A 27362-nucleotide genomic window follows, 5' to 3' on the forward strand; every position below is an offset into this window, starting at 1 on the left:
CGATTATTAACCGTTAACTGATAAGATTATAATATTGTATAGCCTATATGATGATAATATGACATATATAGGCTATGACATTAAATAAAAAATACAATTGACGAGTGTCTGTGTCTTCCACGGGTTTATTTTAACATGCAAACAGCAGCATAGAACAGATAAACAACAGAACCTGGATTCACATTATCAAATTGTCACGCACCTGCAGCGTTTCTGACAACAGAAAAAAAAAATTAAATAAAAAGGCATAAAATAAATAGGCCTACACTAAATATTTTTCACTTAAATGTTTAACAAATTAAGATGACAAAACAAAAACAAGGTGAATCCATTGAAGCTTTGAACAACCGGTATTATAGACATTTTTTCAATCAAATAAAAATAGCAGGCCTACCTCAAGGATTGTTATTGTTATGACCACGGACGGTGCATGTGTGCATACCGAACTCGTCTTTCCGCGCTCATGGGCAAAGGAGTTTCTTTGAAAGGCTCGCGCACGAGACTAAGCGGAATGCGGGAAATGAAGTATACCATGGCCCTAAATTGTAATGGATTTCTCGGTTTCTGAATGGACGCTTTTGCTTGATTGACAAACGCTAACGTTCGGCCACGATTTATATACCATCGACCTGTCCTAAAACGTTAGCACGCTGTGATCGATTGCTTGGAGATGCGTGTTTCTCTGTTCGAGAGCGCATTTCCTCTTCTTCACATCTGCGACAAAACAGTTGATTATTTATGAACGAAAGCTCACAGAAACGTGAAAATGGTCTCATTTGAAAGAAAATATCCTAAGCTAAAAGATGATATATTGTGATATAAATACAGCCCTTATCAAAAGTGCGGGGGTCGAATTCTGTCTTTTCAAAACTGCGGGGGTAAAAAACTGACCCCCCTGTCCCTCGTTTCTATCGAAACGATCAGTACTTCTTTTCACTCGCTTCATTTTGCTTGTTGCTTAGCGAAATATGTCTGGCACATGTGAAACGCCCCGCGAGTTATAGGTATATATATATAGAGGTATATATAGCATATTTTTCTTTAACCATGCAGCAAACAGCAAAAAACAAAAAACAACAACAACAACAAAAAAAACGTTTAACTGATAGTATTAATCGGTTAAAATTCTTACTTTCGGTTAACGGTTAAACGGTCAATGTGAGCATCCCTAGTAAGTCTTCTATAATTATTTTTGGTTCTTAATTTTCTCTTCTGTCACACTCAAATTCTTGTTAAAACACATTAGACATGCCTATTCTGTGCATTTTGAACACTTTGTGTGTGAAATTATATTATTTTGTCCATCAAAAGTGAGCTTTCACTTTACTTGAGCGTCAGCAGCGCAGCAAAAAATAGACTCGGGGCCGAAACCCCCGCTTCACTGCTGCTTACGCGACGCTCCTGCTTTACGCTTACGCGCTGCTCCTGCTGCATGTGTGAAACAGGCGTAACCATAAGCAATACGTTCGTTACTGTAACTACTAATCTTAATTAACGTTAGTTAATGAAAATGCAGTTCATCGTTTGTTCATGTTAGTTTACAGTGCATTAACTAATGTTAACAAGATTTTAATAATGTATTAGTAAATGTTGAAATTAACGAACTAATAATGAACTGCACTTATACAGCATTTATTAATCTTTGTTAATGTTAACTAATGAACCTTATTGTAAAGTGTTACCGAACTTTTTTTATTGTGTAAAATTTACAGTTATGAACCATAATTATTACAATATAAACCTTTAAATTATACGGTAAACCAAGTGTTGTCCTGTAAAACCTAAAACGTTGCTACCATATTTTTTACTGTAAAGTTCTGGCAACCACAGCTCCCAGTTTACCGTAAATTTTACAGGGTTTTTTTTTTTTTTTTTTTTTACAGTGTAAACATTATTACATATTTACAGCTAAAAAACATTTTTATATCCCCTAACCCTACCCCCAAACACAAACCAAACCGTTTTATAGAGAATACATAAAATGTAATAGACCGAAACATTTTAAAATACTCTATAAACCCATACCTGTTACCTTATTAGATCAGTGTTACTGCACCAACTCTGTTCTGCTGGTCAACCATTCAGCTAAATGTTGCTTAAGAACTACTTTGCTTGGCAGAAGAATTATTATTTGTCATCAATGAAATATGAAATATTTATTGCTCTGTCTCCCTCCCTACCACACTCTAAAATCACTGTAAACCACGGCTTCTTGGAGACTATTGCTTATTTTTATTGCCCAGAATGCATTGTTTTCTAAAGTACATTAATGATTTAATGGAAAACAGTATGTTACTGTCAGAATGTGGCCATTTTTACAGCAATTTTTACATTGTACACATAATTTATTGATCAATAAGCAGCATTTCTATGGCTTAAATTTTCAAAATGACCAAGCTTAAGAAAACCATGGAGGTTAGGGGACTGCTTAAATTGTTCCTCCAGGAAAAAGGAAGAACTCAGCATTCAGCTGGAGTTTGTATTGGTCAGATAGCAGGTCTGGGGTCAGTGGTCAGGTTACAAGGGTTGGGAAGTGCTATGGAGGTCAATTCAGCTAATAATGTGGTCATGGCACTCAGAGATCCCTGAGGGCCACAGACCAGTGTTTTCATCATCTGTAAAGGTCAGCTGATATGACAGGCTGAAGGAACATGCCTAGCTTCCCTTCATACCATCATATCTGTTGGCCTGCAGTATTTTGTCCTTTTGTCTAAGCATTTTGATTTCTATTATTACTCCACTCTTTGAAAGTCTGTAATTATATGGCATATCTAAAAGACCATAGATAATGCTGTAAAACAAATGGTGAAAGTGACAACTACACCGAAAGCTGGTTTCTTTTCATTAATGTTTTAGTGACTTGTGTTTAGAGAGACTATCATCTCAGCACAGTCGCGTACACACAACACCCTGCCTTCCACTTCAAATATGATCATTTAACACACTAACAGTTAAGGTTTTTCTTTTCAGTGATTCATACTGTATAAATGATACAGGAGGCGCTGTTATACTGCATCTGCTCAACCTAAATCTGCACTCCAAATGAACAACATTCATGTTTTGTTTCTTTAAATTCAAATGACCTTCCTGTTTGCTACCTCAAGTCACATCAAATTCATATTATTAGGTACATATGCACTAATTAGATGCCGAAAAGACTGGTTTAACTGGTTTGAAAACAATCGTCAAAAAATGTGTGAAAGCAGAAATAACCAACAGCAAAATTACATGGTTGTAAGAGAGAGAAAGTACGGTGACCAGGAGGGGACATTTTCGGGTTCACTTAGTTTTGTCGTGGCCACGACATATAAACTCGTGGGAACATTATAATATGTCGTGGCCACAAGATATTAATTTGTGGGAACGTGATAAGTCGTCATCCTCATGTCGTGGCCTCGAGATCATATGGTGAGGGAACGATATATTTTTCTCGTGGCCACAACTTCATTATGTTGAGGAAACAACATCTATTTCTCATGGCCACAAGTTAAATGTGTAAACAACCTGTGCAACCATAGCAACCTGGAATAATCAAAAATGGATAAGATTATAATAATATTTATTTTTAATTAAGAAAAAGTGCAGAATTAAGAAATTATTATATTAACATATTGCGGCCTTTTTATGCGCGCAATCTTGCCTAGACAGCATTCGAAGTTTATCAATAAATGTTAAAAGAATAGGCCTATCCATATACATTTTTTTTTCCATCCAACGGTCTTTATTTAATATTTTTGATGTTATTATTAGTTACATTTAGCTATTCATTGTAAATATATTTGCTTTATTTTTTTTTCCTAATTAACATTCTGTAGGCTAATTCTGTTACTTAAAGTTTGTATTTTGTAAATACTGTAAATGCCGATCATACCAATAAAGTTTTGACTTTGACTGTATTTCTGTAGACTATAGCAGCTTAAATGAGCATCTGTTTTCACTTGTAGCCCATCATGCCAGTGACAGCATTCGAATGAAGTTCAAAAAATGTGTTAGTATTAATAGGCTATAGCCCATGTTAAAAGAATATTTTGTTTATTATTTGTATATAGCCTATGTAAAAGCTTTGATTTGATTTCTGTAGGCGCACGGGAATTTAAGAAAGAAAGAAAAAGAAAGAAAGAAAGAAAGAAAGAAAGAAAGAAAGAAAGAAAGGAAGAAAGGAAGAAAGGAAGAAAGAAAGGAGCTGTGAGATGGAATGGGTAAAAATGTTATCTAGACTATATTATTTTGTGTTCTTACATAGGCTATCCTTTCATCATTATTATTACCGATAATAACAAACTTCATTTGAATGCAGTTTAGGCAACAACACGCACAATATAATATAATATGCAATAGGCTATGTTAATATAATCATTTATTAATTCCATGCTTTTTCTTAATTAAAAATAAATATTATTATAATCTTATCCATTTCTGATTATTCCAGGTTGCTATGGTTGTGCAGACTGTTTGCACATTTAACTTGTGGCCATGAGAAATAGATGTCGTTCCCTCAACATAATGAAGTTGTGGCCACAAGAAAAATATATCGTTCCCTCACCATATGATCTAGAGGCCACGACATGAGGATGTCGTTACAGACAAAATGATCTCCTGGCCACGACATATCACGTTCCCACAAATTAATATCTTGTGGCCACAACATACTATCACGTTCCCACGAGTTTATATGTCGTGGCCACGACAAAACAAAGTGAACCGAATATGTCCCCTCCCAGTCATCGTACGAAAGAGCTCATATAAATGCACATATAATCTTACCAGAATTAGAAAAAAAAAAAGACAAATATAACACTGTCACCTTGCAGGACACTGCTGTTACTGCTTGATATATCATGTCAAAAACCCAAATATTTTACCAAGATAAAACAATAAAAGGATATTGTAAATATCAAATATATGTAAATATAAGTCATAGGATGATAATTTAAAATTTTAAATGACAAAGTAAATAAGATTTAGCATTTTAAAATATCTAATTCTATGCAGGACAAAAACAATGGATGATTTCCAAGCAAATTTAATTTAATCTTTATCAAGCACCAATCTGAGAAATTGTAAATTTGTTGTACATTTAACCTTGACAAACTTTTTTTACCCTGAGCACATTTGAAGTTTCCTTTACTTGTTTCTTTTCATTAGCACCTCTGAAGTTGAAAAGCATCTCAGTATCACGGTCTAATTTCAACATGTCTGAAGTCCGGCTCTATTTATGTCAGTCAGTCAGACACACTTTTGCGATTTCTCTTCTTTCTTTTTTTTCTTTTTTTTTTTCTCACAAAGTCTAACTTAACTTACCTTCTGCACTCCATGCAAGGCTATATCTTCATTTTTTCCCTCCCAATTTATGATTTGCCTGCAGTCTAAGAAGCGTATGTGGAGAAGTGTGTATTTACTGGCCAAGAGTCAGGCTCCCACTGCTAGATTAACACTGTGTCAACCGAGCAGATAGGCAGCATATGGCACGCAGTGCATACAAATTTAACTTAGATGTGCTGATAACTTCCAAAAGAGCTGAACACACACTGAGCTGGACTGGTGGGCTTTTGATGTTGCCATGAATATAGAAAGAACTCAAAACTACACCACATATCAAAACAAACAAGCTGTTGTTGCAGTATTAGTATTTTAGTTGAATCCAGCATCAGGATAGGGTTTAAATTTACTAACAAAAAATATTATATTTAATTGACCCACTCGCAAAAATGAATTAATTTCCCCAAACACTCCCTTTGTCTTCTATTGGTCATTTAGAAAGATAGCCATGCCCAAAACTCATGCATTTGGTTGAGATTGTGTTGCTGTGTCAGTCTGAATAGGAATGCCCAGACAACGTCTACGTTCATGCTGTCATTCCAAATCTGATTATGTGTCCAACTGGAATCTGATCTAAAATTATTGACTGTCCCCACTGTGTATCGCAACTGGTTTAAATCCGATTTGTGTGTCCCATGCCACTCTTTAGTTTTCTGGAATATCTGCAATGGTTTCAAAGGCAATGACAGGCATACGCCAAAAACAACAGCAACAACCACAACATGGAGGGGTTTACAATACAGATTTTGTCTTATTTACAACATGACAATGTGTAGCCACTGCGAGCTGAACTACTAAGGCAGCGGCAGAAATGTCGGAGGCTGGTATGCGTGGCTTTATTCAGTGCTGTCGTCTTTGACTGTTTCAAAACTTGTCTATGATAAATTGTCATTTTTTGCTTGTCCAGCACATTGCAACAACACTCTGCAGCGACTTTCAGCATGTTTTTTATAACAACTTCTGATGTTTACATTTTACGTGGCATGAGAGTGTCACATAAACCATAGGAAATCAGATCAGAACGGTCAGAATGAAACAGATTTCCAGAAATGCAATTTGAATAGGATTTCAAACCACATATGAATGTAGCTCGAAACAGATTTGTAAAAATCACATTTAATGTAATTTTTGGTTGTTCACACTTGCTAATTCTGATCGGATTTTAATTGGATATGCACAAAAATCAGATTTGGACTGACAGTCTGAACGTAGCCAAAATGCTCAGCAATGTTTTGAAAGAGCTACAAGGCCAATGTATTTGCTCTTAGGTAAATCAACCTACAAATGGTTTAAATGTGTCTGCATATTACTATGGGATAGGAGGAAATATTTTAACACATTTAAAAAGCCCTTGTATTTTCTCTAGAATACATAGGCTATGTTAAAACAACAGAACGGACTGGTCCGTTCTGCATTTGAGTCCTTAATACAGTTAAGTTATTTACGGGAGTGACAACCGTATTCGTTAACCAAACTCACAACCATACATTTTCAGGACTCACAACCGCATGCTCAGAAAACCTGTACTGTATGAATGGAACCAGACTGGACAACTAGCTGTCGGTCACATCATACATAATATATAAGGGTTTCACACTTGGTTCAATTGCCTGGTCCGAACCAGAGTTTGATAGCTCCCCCCTCCCTTTGCCCCAGCTGGACTGTGTATCTAAAGCTGCAGTACATAACAGCACTTGCATCCATCTGCCGTGAATGTACTGCAAATGCTCTAAAGAACGCGGGAGTTCATCAGAAATGAGATATACATTCTCTGCTTGCAGTGCGTCAGTCACGCTTGTCAGGAAAGTGAGTGAAACACACAAACACATTTTATCAAATCATATGTCATAATGGTTCACTTCCACAATTTAGTATGATTTCGTTCATTTTAGCAGTGAACTGTACTGAGTTCACATGAACCGTACCCCAGACCACCCTTTTTAAGTGAACTCTGTTATGGGTCGCAGGTGCGCACACAAGTTCAGAAGACAGCGCTCACATCATCCAAACCGAACTCTGATGTCAATACGCCCCGAGTGTGAAACAAAAGTGCTAGTGTGAAAGCACACTTAAATTCATCCATACACAGTATTCGAGATGTTGCTGTGTGAATGGGACATTTACACGTAGCCATAGTGAATGCAGAGCACAGTCTACTGTCCAGTGCATAAAAATAAAAAGCCAGGTAGTTAATATGTGAATCATACACATTAATAGTGTGGAAAATGAGAATTGATTGATGTGTCAATATGGGCACAAACCTCCTCCATTAGACATTATCAATCACACTTATTGAATTCTGATATACCGTCATATTATCATGCTCAGCAAAGAACCCTTGTCTTTGCCAGCCTTTGTGAAAAAGTGAGTAAGACTGCTCACTATACACATAATTCAAATCAAATATGAAAGCAAGTTATTCACCAAACAAACAACGTATGGTATATTCAGTGTATATCACAACAGGTATTTACTAATTTTCCATAAATATGTTTTGATTGCAGAGGCATTAAACACAAAAAACACAATCCATATACTTCAAGATTGCCAAATAATTACTTTCATGCAAATTAGATGTGCACATCTCATTAAAACTAAACCCCATGTTTTTTTATTAGACCAAGCCTAAATGTGAAGTGAAGCTCAATGCAACTAAATAAATGCAGGGAGAGGTGACCCCATGAGACTTCTGAACGCACACATTCACTGCAACTGTAATTACAAAGCTAATACAGCACCACTACTGTCTATTCATTCTAATTACCTGCCAGTATCAACAGCCCATTTCAATATGTTCTGCTGACAACAATATCCCAGTAGATCCTGGCAATCCTACAGGATACAGGCCAGGACAACCTAAACAATGGCTAAAATATACGTTTTAGTCTTTTTGAATTGCATTAATTTAATGTCATAATAGGCAGAACATTGGGAGGTAGTGAGAAAATATTGAAAGATAGCTGATCATTTTATACTGAGATACATATTTAAACAGACTAACACTTAAATTGAATGGTCTTCCTGTTTATAAAAGGCCAGTTCACATACTCAAAATGATTTAGTAAAAGAAATCACTGATGAATAGTATATACACACACCAAGAGTGAAAATGCATTCTGAATGAATACATGAAAATAATGACAGAATAAAACTTAAAAAAAAAAAAAAAAATGGATGGATGAATGAATAAACAAATGTGATAAATAATAAATAAGAAAAAAGATTGAAAAGAAAATACAAAAACAAATTAATAAGTGAATGAATGCAAAAAAATACAAGAATGAAAAGCAATGAGTGAATGAATGAAAACATTCAAGAATTAATTAAAAAAAAATACAAGAATGAATGCATGGGGGGGTAGAAGCCTTGCTCTGTTGTCAGACAAATACAAATTATCTTCCCAGGTGTAAATGGGTATTTATTAAGTTAAAATAAACACAATGTTTCAATTCAAGACTTTGTGGCAAATATTCCCTGGTGTGAGCAAGCCTTTAGATTTAAACTCCAACATAATTATATTCAAGTGAAAGCTCTCCCAAACACAATTAGAAGTGACGCTCTGTGTTTAGTGGGCCTCAGAACAATTGCCCTGCATGCTACAGCTACCTTGACGTAACTGACATAAAGCAGCTAATTGACTCAACCTTCTCACCGACATCAACCTGTCTAAATTTAGCCATGTAACACACTCACTTTCACTGCTGTAGTGACAATTACAACATTAACTCAATGACTTCAGGAAGTTCCCTAGCATAAAAGAAACCGTATAAAAAACTACAGTATCTCAGATTTATGAGATCATAGCCTAAGGCAGAGTGCAGAATGGTGCACTGACATGTATTTGACTGACAAATGAAAACACTGTGTCCAACATGAAATCATACAGCAGAACACTGAATCTTGTCCTCAGGGCAAACAATTTTTTTTTTTTTTTTTTGTCATCAGCTGTGGCAATGCCCACAGCGCACATACTGTAGAGTGTACTAACAAGTGTCCCATTACATGCTTAAACAAAGGTAAGACTGCAACGAGTCTCTTGTCACTATTTCACAAAGAGCACTGAGATTAACAGCCAGTGGATGGAATACTAGATAGTCTTAAATCCATAAAATGGAAGTCAAAAATAACCAAAACATTCTTCAAAATACCCTTTTTTGTTGTTCTGCAGAAGAAATAAATATATTCAGGTTTGAAATACACAAATGGAATACACAATAAACACAAAAAGAAGAAACTTTTCATAATATTTTTAAGCCAACTAAATATCTTGGACATTTTCGCAGTTATTGCCAATAACACACGGTAATGGAATTTAGATGGAAAAGACCAATTAATTATTTATTCTTTAGATTTTATTAAAACTGATCTGAAACCATCTTCCAGCCGGAATTCAATATTCAAAATAAAAAATAAAATAAAATAATGATATAAAAATAATAACGATTAAAGCTTTCATTAACTATGACAGAAACTGGTCACATTAAATGTGAGGTCAAATACCTAAATATGAAGTATTCTTTCAGAGACGTACAGCTTCCTTCGTTTATTACCATTACCAAAAACAGACAAAACAAAGACAACTTTTTTATTTTAAATAAATAAACAAATATTTCAGTTTTGTGAAGTTGATGATCTTGTTTTACAAGAAACTGAGAACTTCTAAAAGGTATTCAAAATGGTATAAACTGCTTGCAGACATTCAGAAATAAGTATCAATATTTTCACTTTGCAGTCTTTTCAATGACAAAACTCACACATTTCATCTTCCAGTGCAGCATTTGGATGTTTCAGCATGCGGAGACACAGACTCCATTCTGTAATTCATCCCACATCCAAGTCTTCACGCAAAAGCAACAAAACTCCTAACAAAGCAGCAAACACCCACGCCCCGCATCGCTTTATATTCCCTACCTGTAGCCCGCGTCTCCTCAGAATGCTGGACTCATCCATGCCAGAGAAGGGGAGCGCACACTCTCTCATTCGCACTCTCTCGCTGTGTGCGCTCGTCTCGCCGCTACTTAACCATACTGCACTGCACTGCCTCCTCTAGTGCTCCCGCGATCCTACAGGCACACTCCATCTGATCCAAGCAGCTGCTAAAGACTTACATCAGAACTTATCTGATTGGAGGGGGGCCGGTCAGCTGACATGTCGCTGTTTCACTCTCTTTGAACTTCAGGACAATGTGTGAGCATGTACGTGTTTGAAGAGGAGAGAGGAGAAGATGTGAGCGTGTGAAACAGAGAGAGCTTGTGAACGCGTGTTTGATTAAAAAGCGAGAGAGATAGGGAATGCAGGAGGGGCGAGAGAAGAGTGGAGAGGTAGGGGGGTGAAGGCAGGCAGCTGAAATCCCACGAGGGCAGCCGATTCATCCCCCAACCCCAAGCAGGCACGTTCTGTGGTGGCCGGAGTGACTGCTTGCAGGGAGAGAAAAGGCAGGAAATCCTGTCGTGCATTGTTTTGCCAGCACTAAACAATGCGGCTGGCATCCTGTGTGTGTGGCCGCCCTCGGTCAATGGTTGTTGGCGATTTGATGTTGAGCGGTATTGAGTTCCTATTTGTCTTTCAACTGGAGCTGCAGATAAGGAGTCTGGAGTGAAGGTCAGAAGACTAGGCGGTCATGGCCAGGGTGAATTGGGCAGAAATAAGATGGAAGGACCGCACAATGAGAGCATGGGGTATACAGGGCATCCTGTAACGTCTAGTTTGTAAGCACTTCCTTCGTTATTGTGATGAGCCACAGCTGACGGGAATAAGGAATGAGATTTCCTTCCCTTCCAACAAAAACAAGCTTGCACAATAAAAACTTCTTAAAAAGTAGCATCTTTTTGTTAATCCACTTTAAAGCACCACTGCTACAGCCATCCACATGCAGACAATGTCTTTGGTCATTCTGTCGTGATTTACGCTGTCTTATGGCATGAGCTTGTGCTTTTAAAATTGGTTCTACATAGTTTGACTTATGTTAAAAACTAACATTTTGCCACATCTGCCAATGGCCAGTGACTTGAGAATATGTACTGACCATAAATATTTTACTAGCCATGAAACTGTATATGCATTATTTAATTAACAAACACTACTACTTAGATTGCAAAATTAATCGTTAAAAGATTACGATCTCGACTCAAACACCCACACAACCCATTCCTAAATGACAATGATTTGTCCATGTCTATTAAAACTTGACAAAAATCACACCGGAACATTCAAATCTGTGTTGGAGCTGCCACTGACCCAGACCCAGAGCAGTTATCAAGTATGAAACTGCTTCACAAACAGTCTTTTCAACCACACAATATCATTATTTCTGTGATACAAATATTCAAATTATCACATATCACGCATTGGATATAATTACTGATATCAGTGGTAGCAATCAAAATAAAAGTAACTTATCAATTACATTGTTACACCAGTAGGTGGCAGCAAGTGACTTAAAAATGTTTGTCATTGAATCATTCATTCAAGAGATTTGTTCAAAGGCACTGATTCATCCAGTAATGAAACAAGTGAAGTCTTCATGTTTGAGTCATTGAATCATCGTTTCAAACTGATTTTTTAAAATTCATTCAAATTGATTAAACATTTTAAATAACAGCAATTAATGTGTCAGAACCTCTAGTAAATTACATGCTATTGAGTTTAGTTGTCTCTTGTCTGTTCAGAATTGTAATCTCTATTTGAAAAAAACAAAAAACAAAATGTGATTCTCCATTTATTCAGAATGGTGCTACTCTACTACTATCACCAATACTACCAGCTAAAGTAACATTTTTTTAAACATTTTGTTACAACTTAATTTAATTGTGATCAATCCACCTAATATATTTAAAACTGAATTCAATTGTGTTAACTACATAAATAATTTTTGTTGACTAACTGGGCAGTGGATCTGTAGTTCCTAATTATTACCATGTTTGGCTTTGTTTCTGTTTTTCTTAAATGCAGCAACTCAGAATGCCTAATGTTGGTTTAATTGCTTGTGTTACATTAGAAAATAAATAATGTTGTCTCCCTGATTTAGTAGATTTAATGGGGGTGTGGTTCAGGTCACAGTCTTTATGACAAACAGGTCGGGTACAAAATTAAATCAGTGCTGCTGTCGGCCAACTTTACTGTGGTAAATGCTGCACAATGGCAAATGGAAATTTGTACAATCTGAGGGGGAAAAAAAAATATTTTGATTTTTCTGATTAAAATTTTGGTCCCACTTTATATTAGGTGGCCTTAATTACTATGTACTGACATCAAAACATAAGTACTAATATACATATTGTTTTCATATTGTATTGCAAAATACTTTTGCTGCTACTAATGTGGGATACGGGTAAGGTTAGGTACACGTTTGGTGGTATAGGTAGGTTTATGGGTGGGTTATGGTGTAAGGAAGGAGTCAACTGTGTAATTATAAATGCAGTTACAGAAATTAATTTCAGATGTAATTACAGGTATTTGCAGGTATTTTTTTAAAATACAAGTACAATGTAAAAACATGTATGTACACAATAAGTGCATTGTATCAAATGATTAATTTAAATGTAAGTACATGGTAGTTAAGGCCACCTAATTTAAAGTTGGACCAAAATTTTAGTTGAAATATTTGAGGAGGAGGAACAGAAGCAGCAGAACAAACTTATAACAAATCTGGGAAGATGGTTGATGATGATTTTCGAATGCTCATTATAAAGGGACCCAAACACTTGTTTTTTGTCACTTGTTGATATTAATTTTAGGCCCAGTCCCTTCTTTCCTCACACCAGTGACGCCTCCGGTAGTGAAACTGTAATAATACAATGTTGGTTGAAAATCCTTAAACTTGACCTTTAAGACTATTTGTTCAAGCAATATTTATTGATTATATGTAGTTTTGTACTACTTGGCAAATGTAGCATTTGCTATCTGTCTATAATAGTCTATTATTTAATTTCAATTTCATTCTATTAGGGGTGTTATGGTACACGTATTCATATCGAACCGTTTCGGTACAGGGCTTTCAGTACGGTGCACATGTGTACCAAATGCATTACATTGCAACATTGTCAACTAACCACCATTAACCTCCAATAATCACAATAAGCGCTGCGTTTTGCTATTTTCGATAAGAAACAGTGTCATCCTTCAAATTCGGTCCATGAAATTCAAGCAAAGTGTCATTTTGACCCGCTTTGATGTGGCGTGACAGATTACTGTACAGGTCTCAGTTTAACCGGCAGCGCAGAGTGCGAGTGAAAACGATCATCTCTTCCTCACTAGTTACAGAATAAACTTAAATGAACATCTGAATGTATGTTGAATAATACAGTACAACTTACTGAAACGTATAATTAACAATATATAAACATATATATCTTGTGTTATTGCTAATTTAGTGTTTCAACGGCAGAAAGATATCAATAAAACAGCTTGTAAACAATGCCATGTAGAATTTACCTCAGAAAAGCCATTTAGTGTTCACAGCTTGTTCATTTGCCAGAGAAATTAACTCTTTCGCTTAATATATGCACTGTATCAGCCCATATATTCATGATATTTTACTTACCCTGTTAGTAATGTCTTTATTATTTAATGTATGTTTAAATAAATCTGTCATGAAAATGACAGCCACTGTATAAATTATTATATTTCAACAACAAATTGGAGTAAAACTTAATTTTATAATTAGATTTAGAAGTTAATGCAAAAACTGCCTTATGGGCAGCTTACATGTTTGCATACAATTTGTTGTTTGAGTGTTCATTATTATATCTAAAAATAAAAAGCAACTGAATTTAGGCTAATAGTTTGAGCTTCAAGGAAGGGCTCCCTACATAGTTTATAGCATCAGTAAAGATATTTTTTTATCCTTAAGAAACTTTTAGTAATAATTTAATTTAATATATTTAAAGACAAAAAACACAATTTGTTCAGTAAACCACTTTTTAATAAAAAAAAAAGCAATTTTATATTTAGTTTTCTCCCCACCTGCTGTACAGTACCCGTACCGAACCGTGAGTTTTGTGTACCATTACACCCCACATCCTATACCTTCCACTCTACTACCTAGATCAGCCAACAGACTGTTTCTATTTGCTACTTTTTCTGCGAGCCTATAATAACTAATGATACTGCAATATTATTTAACAGCCCAGGCCATAAGTGTAAAACATATGAGTGGTTAAATGGTTGGAGAAACTGAGTGAACCTGCTTAACATGGTATTTGGTTTCACATGGTTTCTAGTTGGTCAACAGCTGATGCTAGTCTCAGCAGTTGCATGCTAAAATGGCAAGTTCCAACCTGATTGCCATTACACAACTTCTAAGAGTCAGTTTGTATAGCAATGAAGTTGCTAAAAATGAGCACTTTTAAAGAACAAAAAAAAAATGTGCAAGGTATTCAGAGTTTTGTTTATGGTACTCAGTAGAAAGTAAACCACATATCATTGAGTAGAATTGTACTGCACTTTGGTTATAGCTTTAGGTATTTTAGCTATGAAACAATGCCCAAAATAAGCAAGACTTGGACAAGACTTAATGCTAACAGTCAAACATCCAGCTATACAAAGCTCATCCAAAATGGTCTGGGATGATTAGATAAACTATCATTTGGTAAGACTAATGTCCATCCAGTTGACCAGTTGATCTCCAGTTGATCTTGGTCTAGCAACAACCCAGCTACAATGTTCAAAGTTCACCAATGTAAGCTGGTATGGCTGGGTTTTTCCCAGCAAGATGCCCTCCAAAAACTAATTATCCCCAGAACCAGCTACATATCGGGAGTCAATATAGTGTGATTTCATGGGCAGCTGTAGTTGTATTTTTAAAACATCCATTCACCCATCTTTTTCTCCTGGAGTGTTATACAGCGGTGCAGTCTTATTAACATGTAGAGATGAAACTTTAAGCGACGGCCATCGTGCCAATCCCAATCGTCAATTTCACAGTCTGCTGTGTGTTTTTTCCTCGCTCGCCCTCTCTCGCACATTCTCTCACCTTCCCACACACACACACTCTCGCTCCAACACACTCACAAACCCTCAGTCTTTTTCACTCATTCATTTCAATTCACCATGACTGCCATGTGAATATTAAGTGGGTTCCCTCCAGTTCTCCTTGTTTCTCCAGCGAAGCTTGAACGATGCCAGTTATGGAGCCACACAAAAGAGATTGGCAGTTACCTGCAGAATATGTAAAAAAAAAAACGATTCTAGAAGGTCAAACATGTAAAAATGTAATAAACTCTTCTTTGTCATCTCATCTACCACAGTTTGCCTACAGGAGGCCAGGGTTCATTTGGTGAGAGGATAATAATAATAATAATAATAATAATAAATAAATAAATAAAAGTCATCTGGCACTGGCATTTTAAAATTATTTCAAACTGAGACTGAGCTTGGATTAAAATGTCTCTTCTTAGTAAAAGGAACAATTGTAGAAGATTATCCTAGGAGAATTAGTCCCTGTTCAGCAAGAGGAGAAGAGGAGAACAATTATAACATTCCTTTTAAAAGTTAAAGCGAAAGACGGCCAGTGCCTGTTAAGTACTTGTCATTGCTCATTTGGTTTTGGGAACGCTCCCTGTGGCACTGTATGAATGCAAACACTGAACTTCCTCAAGTGTATTTAAGGAAATGGTTTGACAACAAAGCTTTTCAACCCATGCAGGAATTAAAAACATAATTGGCTTGAAACAACTTAATTGACAAAAGTGAAAACTCACACCATCACACTTATTGCTTGTAGAACTGCAGTAAACACTTTCAATGAGGAACCAAACCTCTGAAATAAAAGCTTGATGTGATTTAACCAAATACAACTTGTTCCTGGATCAACATCTTTGACAATTTGACAATCAACATCAGGTTTGACAATATACTCTCACCCCCAGTTCTTTACATATGGATGCTTGGGTCAGTAGGGGTGTGACGAGACAGGTAGCTCACAAGATGAGACAAGACTCGAGATTGAGTTCACGAGAACGAGACGAGACAAGATTTTTACACACCATTTTTAATATATCCTCAATGGCAAAATACATAAGTAGAAAAAAATATTCTGCAGGTGTATTTGAAATGTTTTAACTAATCATCTTGTAATGAATGTCATTTCAGTTCTACTTTGAGTATGAATTATCATATGCAGTAAAAGACAACAATACTCAAGTACTGTAAAAGGTTTTGTCACTAACTCAACTGACTGACTTCTCTTCTGTATGATTTCAGTCTCTTCAGACCTTACTGTACATGATTTATGAGCTTCTACAACTTTTGACCTCCCAACTGAAGTCCTTTCCACAAACTGATCATAGAAATAAAAACAGTATAAAAAAAAAATGGTAACACCTTACAATAAAGGTCTTATTTATTAACATTTATGTATTAACCAACATCAACTAACAATGAACAATATATTTGTTACAGTATTTATTAATCTTTGTTTGTGTTAGTTAATAAAAATAGTCATTCATTGATAGTTCACAGTGCATTAACTAATGTTAACAAATGAAACCTTACTGTTTGTGCTTAAGATTAAAAGAAAACTGTTATTCATTTTTATGGTAACACTTTACAATAAGTGCAACCATAATCGCACTCTCTTAATATTCAAAGTGCAAATAAGACAAATTTTTTCTTTAATAAAGAGCTAAGAGATGATCACAACTACACTGCCCAGCCTAAAATAGCTTTCATATTGAGATATTTGCATTCATCAGGGAACCACTTTCAAAATGCAAGGTATTAAAATCGTGTTTGCGTTCACTTTCACGACCACGCGTACTCTGTAAATATGGAGCGTCGGCGACTGTTATCCAACTGAATTGTTTTTTATTTAAATACAAAGCAAAACGACAGTGGAGGTTGTAATGTAAGTGTAGCGGTGGCATATTCTTTCCTAATCATCCCAACACTCATGGCAATATCACAAGACTACTTTTTGCCTCAACATGAAATCTCGTCACATAATCTCACGAGATCTCGTGACACGAGACACGGTTTGGACAATTTTCATTTTTTGGCTGAACTATCCATTTAAGTTAACTTGGACAGCCCTAAAAAATACAATCTTCCAAAACATTACACATCAAAATCTTTTTTGTTCCCTCAAATCCCTTGTAGATGACATAATTATGACCATTCTGTGGACAAAATCCATACTTCTCTATTGATGGCCAATCAGTAGCCATTTTACTAAATCAAAGCAATAGCCAAGCAACTCCCTTTAAGATGAATGCAAATGCTAACAGAGGGCCCTTCTCCATGTGTAAAATCTCATTAAAACTCTAAAGATTTGTTATAATGTCTAGTAAGGATAGAGGATGTTAGGGTTATAATTGTTTGATAGGAAGTTTCAGGACCAACAAAGGATGTTTTGTACTTAAATCACATTGTGCATGTGCATCCTGTCCAATACTGATGAGGATGAACATGAAGACTGGGGACGATGAAAATGGGCAGCAATGAGGTCATTGCAGGTGAGGTAGGGGGCTTTGGCCAACGGTCATGACAGGATGTGAGAAACCTCTTTGTTCTCAGTGGGTGGGAGACTTGAGAGGCTTCCATATGGAAGATGGGCATGAGAGAGAGAGTCTAAAGGAAATGGAGAGATAGAGAAAGAGACGTAGAGTGGAAAGGGGCTTCAGAGGTGAGAGCAGAGGGGCCTGTGGTGAAGGTTGATTGAGTGACCCGTGAGGTCGAGCTCTGTTCTAGCCCATCTGAGTCTGTCAGGGACGCAAGGATATGAGTCATTGGCCTGCAGAGACCAAATACACACAGAACGCTGCTTCACAGAACTGAAACCATTCCAGTCACAGTCCGTCCCACCAGGCCTGATAACGGTACACTTTTACTGACACATCAAACAGCAAGGGCAAACCTGACGGCCACCACAGAGCACCTGCAGTATGAGTATCACATCAGAGCAAATAGTGATGTCATGCGATAGAATCATGATCTCAAATATTTCATATAATTGTATTAAAATAACATGCCACAATTTCCAGCTTTTGATTTAGCAATATAAAGTTAAGCAACTCAGTGATTATCACAATGATGTCAATGCAGTTTTTAATTACGTTTTTTTTTTTTTTTTTAAAAACATCCCATTAGATTAGATTCAAACTTGAGAATTCAAATTTAAGTTTATTTAAACTTTAGAATCAAAAATGGAGTTGGTAGGTTTGGTTAATTTTTGTAATTTTTTTAATTAGCCTATTTCAAAACAATTTAGTAACACTTTTAATAAAATTATGAAGGCATATATTTATATTTATATACTACCAGACAATTTTTGAATAATTAAGATTATTGTTTTTGAAAGTAGTCTCTTATGCTTAATGGGTGACATCACACAATAGAATCATGGTCTCAAATATTTCATATTTTTGTATTAAAACAACAAACAGTAAAAACAGTAATATTGTAAAATTTATACTTATAAATTAGCATATTACAATGTGACACTGAAGACTATTTTATATTATTATTTAATTATTTATTATCATTTTGAATAAATAATTGCAACCTTAGTGAGTATAAGACACTGATTTCAAAACCATTACACAATCTTAACTACAAACTTTTGAAAGGTAGTGTATATTATATATATATTATATATATATATATATATATATATATATATATATATATATATATATATATATATATATATATATATATATATATATATATATATATATATATATATATATATATATTAGTGAGTATAAATGAAAATTATATTCTTCATTGCGTTCTTCACAAAAAAACATTGTGGAAAGCCCTTTCATAGAGAGAAAAAAAAAAAAAAAAAAAAAAAAAAAAAAAAATAAGCCTTCTGACAAAAGTAAGTGTATAGAGCAGGGATGGACAACTCCGGTCCTGGAGGGCCAGTGTCCAGCAGAGTTTAGCTCCAAACCTAATCAAACACACCTGAACCAGCTAATCAAGGTCTTTAGGATTAGTACAAAGTTATAGGCAAGTGAGTTTTTAAATCAGGGATGGAGATAAACTCTGCAGGACACTGAGTTGTCCATCCCTGGTATACAGCGTTAAATATAAACTATAACATATTTTATATCTTTAGCCCTAACTACAGTAGTTGAAACGTGTACTTGCCTACAACATTTTTATTGCACTTGTTCCAATTATATCTCACCATCTTGTAACACTTTGAAGGTTGTAAAACATGACAAACAATGTCATATTTCACCTGATGGTTAATGCAGTGATATTTCAACAAAAAACCATTTCAAAATGGAATGGACCAGTGAGTCAAGGGTTCAACATCCCAACTGCTCCCACTTCATCAGAAAGACAGTTCCCATTTAACTGCCGTCTCCCTGTGTACACACTGACACGCAGCACGTCTGTAATTCAATTCGGGTTTACCAAACGAGGCTTTCACCTCTCATAACCCTCCTGAGATTATTTTGAAGGTCAAGGGAAACAGATATATGTACCACAGCAAAAATGCGACAAGAAAGGACAGCGATACTCAGAAGGTTCTTTTAGGTCCTACTTAAAACATTGACCATTAAACGCAAGTGATCGACCGCTAAGGAGTTTAAAATGTCAAATGTTGATATATCCAGAGAGGTGGGTGGCAAATGGCCAATATAATGCTGATGCAAACTAATGGTCAAAAGTTTGGAATTAATAAGATTTTTTTTTTTAAAGAAGTATCTTATGCTCGCCAAGGCTGCATTTATTTGATAATCATTTTAATATGTTGATTTAGTGCTCAGTTATTTTCAGTGCTTTTTGGTGCTCAACTATTAATAATGGTTCTTATTATTATCAATGTTGAAAACTGGTTTTTCTGTTGAAAATATTTTTTGGAAACTGTGATATATTCAATGTAATAGTAATCTTCTGTAACACAAAAATATAAATAATGTATTTACTGCCACTTTTGATCAATTTAATTAGTCCCTAAATCAGCAAAAAAAAAAAAAAAATCAACATTGACAATAAGAAACGTTTCTTGAGCATATTAGCATATTAGAATGATTTCTGAAGGTCCACATGAAAATGAAAACTGAAGTGATTAATACTGAAAATTAAAAAAATTAAAAAAGGTGCAATAAATGATTCTCTACAGAAACATTTTTTTTGTTATACTGGTTGAAAGTCTCCTCATGTCCTGATAGCAATCACTATGTTAAACTGTGTAAATGTATTTTTATAAATATAATATTAATATAATAAATAAAATATTGTGTGTGTGTGTGTGTGTGTGTGTGTGTGTGTGTGTGTGTGTGTGTGTGTGTGTGTGTGTGTGTGTGTGTGTGTGTGTGTGTGTGTGTGTGTGTGTGTGTGTGTGTGTGTGTGTGTGTGTGTTTTGGAAGAGGCGTGGCTTTGGACGGCAGGGAGGGTGGGATCATATGCTTTCAATGCTAGCAGGCTAATGTTAGCATTTCCAAGATCACCTACTGCACCTTTAAAAATGTTATTTAAATTGTAATAATATTTCACAGTATTACTGTTTTTGATCAAATAAACATAATATAGCCCTGGTAAGTTGTAATGTTTCAAAAACATAAGATAAAATCATAATTATTCCAAATGTAAGCAAGGCCCTGTTAGTGTGTTTTCATTTTAAAATGTCTAATTTTTGCTACAATTACTTCTGATGTCCACACTCTGGAGTTTTCGCCACTCGAAAACGAAGACCTTTGGAAACGCTGCAGACCGTGTTTTAGTTTAAAAACTCTGGGGCTATGTTTCAGTGCAGACAGCACAAAACTGAGACTTTTGAAAACAAAGGCATAGCTACCCACATTCGCTCTCTGATTGGGTCTCATTGCGTATCCTTCCCCGATTCGTCAAGCCCGACCATTAAGCTACTGTAACATGACAATAACAGACCAGCCTCAACAACCGTGTAAACAATAAAACGGAGATGGAATTGCAAGCTTTGCTGACTTTTTAGCAGCCATTGTGCAGTTAAACACTGCATTTTATAATACTGCAGCTGCCTATATGCACAAGAGGCAAGCTATTAGAGCAATCGTCAAATGATTACACTTGTACGTGCATACCCAGAGTGCATAAATGGTCATGTGACATGCATTTGTCAAATTTTTATAACACATTTTAAGAATACTTTCCCCATCAACCATATAAAATGCACAACACCGCTGTAAACAAGCCCAATGTGCACGAGAAGCACATGGCGGAACGAGAGAAGGAGACGCGCTGAATGAAAGTGCACGTTCACTCTCTGACAGCAGAGGGCGCTGATTGAACAGCAGAAATGCTGCGGTTACCCCGGAAACCCAGTAAATCAACTGCGCTAGCATCTAAAATGCTTCAAATAGCCATTTAGGTTTTTTTGTACTCGCAATGTTGTTCACAGCACCAAATACTTAATACTTAAAAAGACTTAAAAGGCTATTTATTTTCAAACTTAAACATTTTTACATTTTAATCTGACCTACAACATGCTAGAATGATTGAAAATGTTCTAAATATTTGTTATTGTTCAGTAAGACTTAGCGACACAAAGCTTCATTAGTTAACATGTTAATTCATTATTACCAAACTGACAATTAAAAATACTTAAGCATTTATTAATCCTAGTTAATGTTCATTTCATAGTTAAAGTTTAATAGCATTACTTAAAGTTTTAGCTATTAATTGACCTGAGCTAAAACTAACAATGATCAGTTGTATTTTTTAACTAACATTAACAGAAAATAATACTTTCTGTAACAAAATATTCTTAATCTTAATTAATGCATTAACTAACCTTAAATAATGAGACTTTATTATAAAGTGTTACCTGTTGATCTTTATAATTCTTTTGCACTTCTGTTTGAAACACTTTATTTTATTTTATTTTTTTGTGTGTATTGCATAATTGTATTTAAAATGTTCAGAGTTCTTTTTGTTATAAGTAAAAGAGTTCTTATATGAAAACACTTTTTTTTGCACCTTATTTCAATATCGTGATAATACCGTGATAAAAGTTTCAGCAATTATCGCAACATGAAAATTTGATACCGTCACATGCCTAGTGTGGTCATTGCGAGCAAATAAGTGTAGAGCATTTAATGGCCCAAACTAATTATTAAAATTAATACCTGACAACAACTTTAAAGCACAAATGTGAAATCTGAAAATTCATTGTTGAGTGACGTTATTCTTCCTTCCTTGCGGTTCTGGCTCTAGAAAACAAGCTAAGACAAAAGACACTTATCAGTAAAGGACATCTCTGGCCAAAATAATGAAGAGGGTCTCGCGGCCACAAAGCCTCAACATCAGGATTATGATGTCTTATCTCCATATCTGGCCAGAAGGAGCAGTATTGATTTCCTGTCAAAGTTAATCATGCTCAGGACAGATGAGATGCCATGACAGAAGCAGGTTAAATCTTCACACTGATCTTAGATCAGATTTTTGTCTCTCTCTTACAGGAGATCTGGCTAAGATTTGTTTGGCTCAACGGGTCCAAAATCAGCATGAAAACACAAGCACTTCATTGTACACCATGACGGGCTGTAATGCTTGCTGAAGGGAGAAATAGATTGAGGTGGAGGAGAGGACAAACCCACATGAAGTCAGGGTCTGCTGCCTTTTTGAGGACTTTGCACTAGTACTATTGCAAACACAAACAATTAAAGTGTTAGAAAAGGCTTTAAACTCAAACAGATGGTGAAGTGCTGGCTTTGTCTCAGCAAACATCCACTACGACCAGCTCCTCTTGGCTTTAAGCCAAGAAATACAACACCAAAAGCTATATAACAACAAAAAGCAAAACATTTAATAGACATTTTTTGGTGACATTTTGTAAGACAACTGTAGTCCTTTTACCATAATAGCTGTATTTCTACAAGGGATGCACCACATACATTTTGATATTGGTTATCAATTACATTAACATACTTTCTTTTTTTTCTTCCTTTTTAAAAATCATCTGAAACAGGCTGTCACTTCCAAAGCGACTTATATAATGCTTTTAACGTCAAGCATGCAAAACAAGCTCAAATTTATTTGTATAGCACATTTCCCACATGCTGGGCATTTAGTATTGCTTTAAATAAATTCATTTCAGCTTCAAGCTTATAATAAATGTTGCTTATAATGAATGCCACTATGATGTGTTTGTTTTATACTTTCATTTCATATTTTTAATTTCTATTCTATACTGAATGTGGTTACATTGAAAGGATTTGTTGTGGAGTGGAGGGAACTAAAATCCATTTTTATAGTGTTTATAATGTTTTATTTACTGGTATTTTACATTATGTATGGATGTTATAATAAAATGGGATTTACCAATGTGACTTGATAAATCCCATTTCCCAAAAGCATCGTTAGCCAACTAACATCGCAATTTCCGTTGTTACTTACATGGTCCAACGATTTGGTGTTTCCCGAAACCATCGTTCAAATGAATATTTGCTAACTGCATCGCAAACTTGTGTGGTTGGAGCGACAGCTCTCAAGCTGTGGTTAGAAGCATAGTTTCCTGTTTTTATGACATGTGGACTTATTAAATCATTATCTTGAGCAAAATAAGCAAGCTGACATTAAGTACAATATATATCTTATTTCGAATATATACAACTGTCATTTATACATTTTAGTTTGTCAAGAGATTTAAAGCACTGTTTTTGAAGAGTGCGCATGTGCGTACGTGCTCTAGTATGTAAGAACAAGCATTTGATTTAGTCTGGAAATAAAGCAAAATAACTGAGGAAAATGAGAATTAGTCCTCTAATGCCATGTCTAATTTATAGCACAAATTCTAGCATTAATTCGATCTCAAATGGATTAATTTAAAGAAGTTATTACTCCACCACCTGACGTCATTCACCAACGTGGTTGAAAAACGGTTTCGGGAAACAGTCGTGACTAGCTAGTTGATTTGTTCAACGATGCATTGTACTATGGTAGGGAAGCAGCGAGTTACATCGTTGATCGGGAAACGCACCAATGGTTGATGTGTGTGCACGTGCTCTTCCCGGAGAAGTGCCCATACAAGGAATTACGGCCTTTATGATGTAATACAGGGCCATATTCGAAAAAAAAAAAAAACTTTCCAAAACTTGTATGAACACTGAAGGACTGCATTTGAAACTTTGGCCATGTTTAGCAAGAGAATCCAACTCATTAGCATGGCAAATAAGTCAGAATGCATGAAAGAGCATTAGTTTAATACCCGTATCCCTTTTATACCCGTGCACCCCTACCTTCTAGCATATATTAATTTAGTTTTACAGTATTAATACTGTAGTAGTATTAAAAGTGTAGTCACTATGGTATTTTGGCTGAAAATATTTTGATGGATATACTTCTATCGAAACATCTCTTTATAGCTCAGACAGGACTTATGAAAAGGACTTATGAAAATGTCCTCTGGGGGGAACTTTAACTCCGGTGACTCACTGTGACTCCTGCAGTGTCATAATGAATAAATAATCCCTTTGTAGTCGTCATTTGTATTCTACCCTGTGGGACAACTGCTGGATACTAATAAAAACTGCAGTCGCCCTAAGCGGACCTGCCAATAGAGCACAGAGTCTATTCAAAATATTTCGAATAAATTGCATAATTCATCAGCTTCAGATATGACCGTGTAAGGTCTGATGGGATGATTTGATTTATGGGAGCACAAAACCCCTACTAAGAAAAATGAAGGAAAAAAAGGTGGTGGTCATATCTGAAAAGCCGTCTTAGCAGCTTGAACACAGAATTACACATAACATGCCAATAAATGTCAGATTTCAGAGTTAGGGTGGAAGGCAAGATAAGTGTGAACAACAACTTAACTTTCGCTTTCGAAGTCTAAAATGCATGAATCGTATTGACGGTCACTGGTCAACAACCACTTTCAAAAAAAACAAAAAAAAAAACGTTCAACATTTGTTCATCATTCAACATTTCTATTTTCTACATGTATGTACTCTACAAAGGAAAAAGATAAGTTACGCCCATAACAAAAAAAAAAAAAAAGTTTCAACCGGTAGAGATTTTGTTTTGCAATTTATACCACAGTATATCCACGTTGTGTTTTTAGAAATTCCAACACCAACTAGACCAATCCTAGCTGCAGAGTTCAAATCCAACCCTAATCCAATATGCCTGTCTGTATCAAATGCTCCTGAAGATCTTAAGCTGGTTCAGTTTGTTTGATTGGCGATTGATTGGGTTGGAGCTAAACTTTGCAGGAAGATAGATATCCAGCAACATGATTTGACACCACTGAACTAGACAAATTATAGCAAACTGCGCTGCAGATGGACTCTTCCAGTATAGACAGCAATGTTGACTAACGGGAGTGAATTCATTTTGACGCGTCACACATGTCCAGTGTAAATACTGCGAGACTGAAGGTCGTTTAAGGTTGATAAGCCATGTTGCTACTCGGCACACGAATATAGTATTCAACTGTACATTCATATGGTCACATTAAAAAAGTATAGAAATGGCTGGTCACTCAAATGTTAATAAAGCGAAGCTATTAGTGAAGTTAAATTTTATATTTTTTGGTTATATTGAAAGGATTCGCAAGAATGCTGAACAAAAATGTTGCCGTTTTGAGTAGCGTTGAGCGGATTCTGACTAAATTAAGCACATTTGATTGGCTGTTGCGTTCAACAGATAAGTTTGTGATTGGCTACAAAGATCAACACTGCAAAAACATGTTGTAAATAGAAATCTTTGATGCTCTTCACAGAGCACTTACACAAACACTCACGGGAAAGTTTGAAAGCAGCCGGCTATCAGCGGGTAATGGTACTGCAGAACAGCAGGTATCATCACATTAAATTATTAAATATATCTTTGGTGTGACAATGATTCATTTTGGTGGCTGCCAAAATATTTTCATTGCAGGAAAAAACCTGGATTGTTAAAGATTTTTCACCAAGCATCATGGGATTTATTGTTGATTCCTTTAAATAATTACCAATACAATCATGACAGCAGAAACTATTTGATTAAAGATTTCTGGAGAATTGTCAGGTTTTAAAGTGTTTCCTGTAGAGATAATGTACACAAGCACCACCACAATACAGCCAGACAAATATATTTCTACTGAAGCACAATCCATTTTTTCTTGTTTTCTCTATTACACGTTTCATCTCAGAGTTCCTGTGAAGAGGACTTGATAAAAAGTAGAAAGCATAGTAAACACAAAATCCCCTTGATATAATGGAGAGATATCCACTGTGATCATTGCACAAAAAAAAACCAACAACAAACACACATTTTATCTTATCCCAACTGTCTCCGACAACACATACAGTTTACAAAGTTCCTGAATATCCAAACAGACCAAAGTAAAAACGCATATACCCTCCACATGAGGTTTACAAAGGGAAAGCAGATAAGCTCCCTCTGTGTGTGAGGAATATCTTTCCAAGGTCATATATGAATCGTCGGCCTACTCCACAGGCACTCATTTTCACTAAACAGCGTTAACATTCCCAAGACATACTCCTTCCCTTTGTATTTTGCAGGAGGGAGAACCTCCAAAAAGATAGCGCGGGAATGGTGCAGGGGAAAAGGCCATTAGCAATTCAATGGGAGTTGACTCAAAGCGGGAAGGCCCAGCCATCATTGATTTTCAGGGAGCCTGATTTAGAAGCAGGGTCATGTAAACGGCCTGATAAAGCCAAAGCAGCTGAGACGATACCAAAGACAGAGAGAGAGACACACAATTCTATTAACAATTCTTTTAGTAGTTTTGACAAAGCAACAGCATATACACACAGATCACAGGAGAGTTCTGCTTTTTTATTGGAAAGGCACCATTTTTTTTTGGGTTGTGATGGAAATGACACCATAACTGCGGGAAAGTACTTTGTGTAAATATTTTTTTTTTTTCACACAATGAATATTTTAGTGGTTAATTTTGATTATTTTAATCTTTATCACTATTTAAGATGCAATTTATTACTTTATGTTGGATTTTTAGTATGAATTTGCAAAGGGGTTAAACAATATAGTGAAAAAAGTTTAAGACCGAAAACATTTTTTTTATACTGGTTAAAGGTCTCTTCACATCCCGATAGCAATCACTAAGTTAAGTGGTCTAAATGTATTTATATGTATTT

At 35.5% G+C, this 27362-nt stretch overlaps 1 protein-coding gene across 7 annotated transcripts in view; it reads right to left on the minus strand.

Moving 5' to 3' along the window:
- mast4 (microtubule associated serine/threonine kinase family member 4) overlaps positions 1-27362 on the minus strand; it is a 142159-nt gene that overhangs the window by 65354 nt on the left and 49443 nt on the right. Inside the window, exon 1 of one of the 7 annotated variants that reach the window (XM_067407854.1) lies at positions 15369-15477. The exons of 3 other annotated variants lie outside the window; for them this stretch is intronic. In XM_067407854.1, coding sequence (XP_067263955.1) covers positions 15369-15380 — 12 coding nt within the window. In that variant the 5' untranslated portion in view covers positions 15381-15477. Of the gene's footprint in view, positions 1-10073; positions 10122-10230; positions 10399-10427; positions 10784-15368; positions 15478-27362 lie in introns of those variants that run through there. 3 more of the 7 variants (XM_067407852.1, XM_067407851.1, XM_067407853.1) reach the window with 3 other exon arrangements.

The sequence above is a fragment of the Chanodichthys erythropterus genome, chromosome 13, assembly GCF_024489055.1.
Source record: "Chanodichthys erythropterus isolate Z2021 chromosome 13, ASM2448905v1, whole genome shotgun sequence".
Lineage (NCBI taxonomy): Eukaryota > Metazoa > Chordata > Actinopteri > Cypriniformes > Xenocyprididae > Chanodichthys > Chanodichthys erythropterus.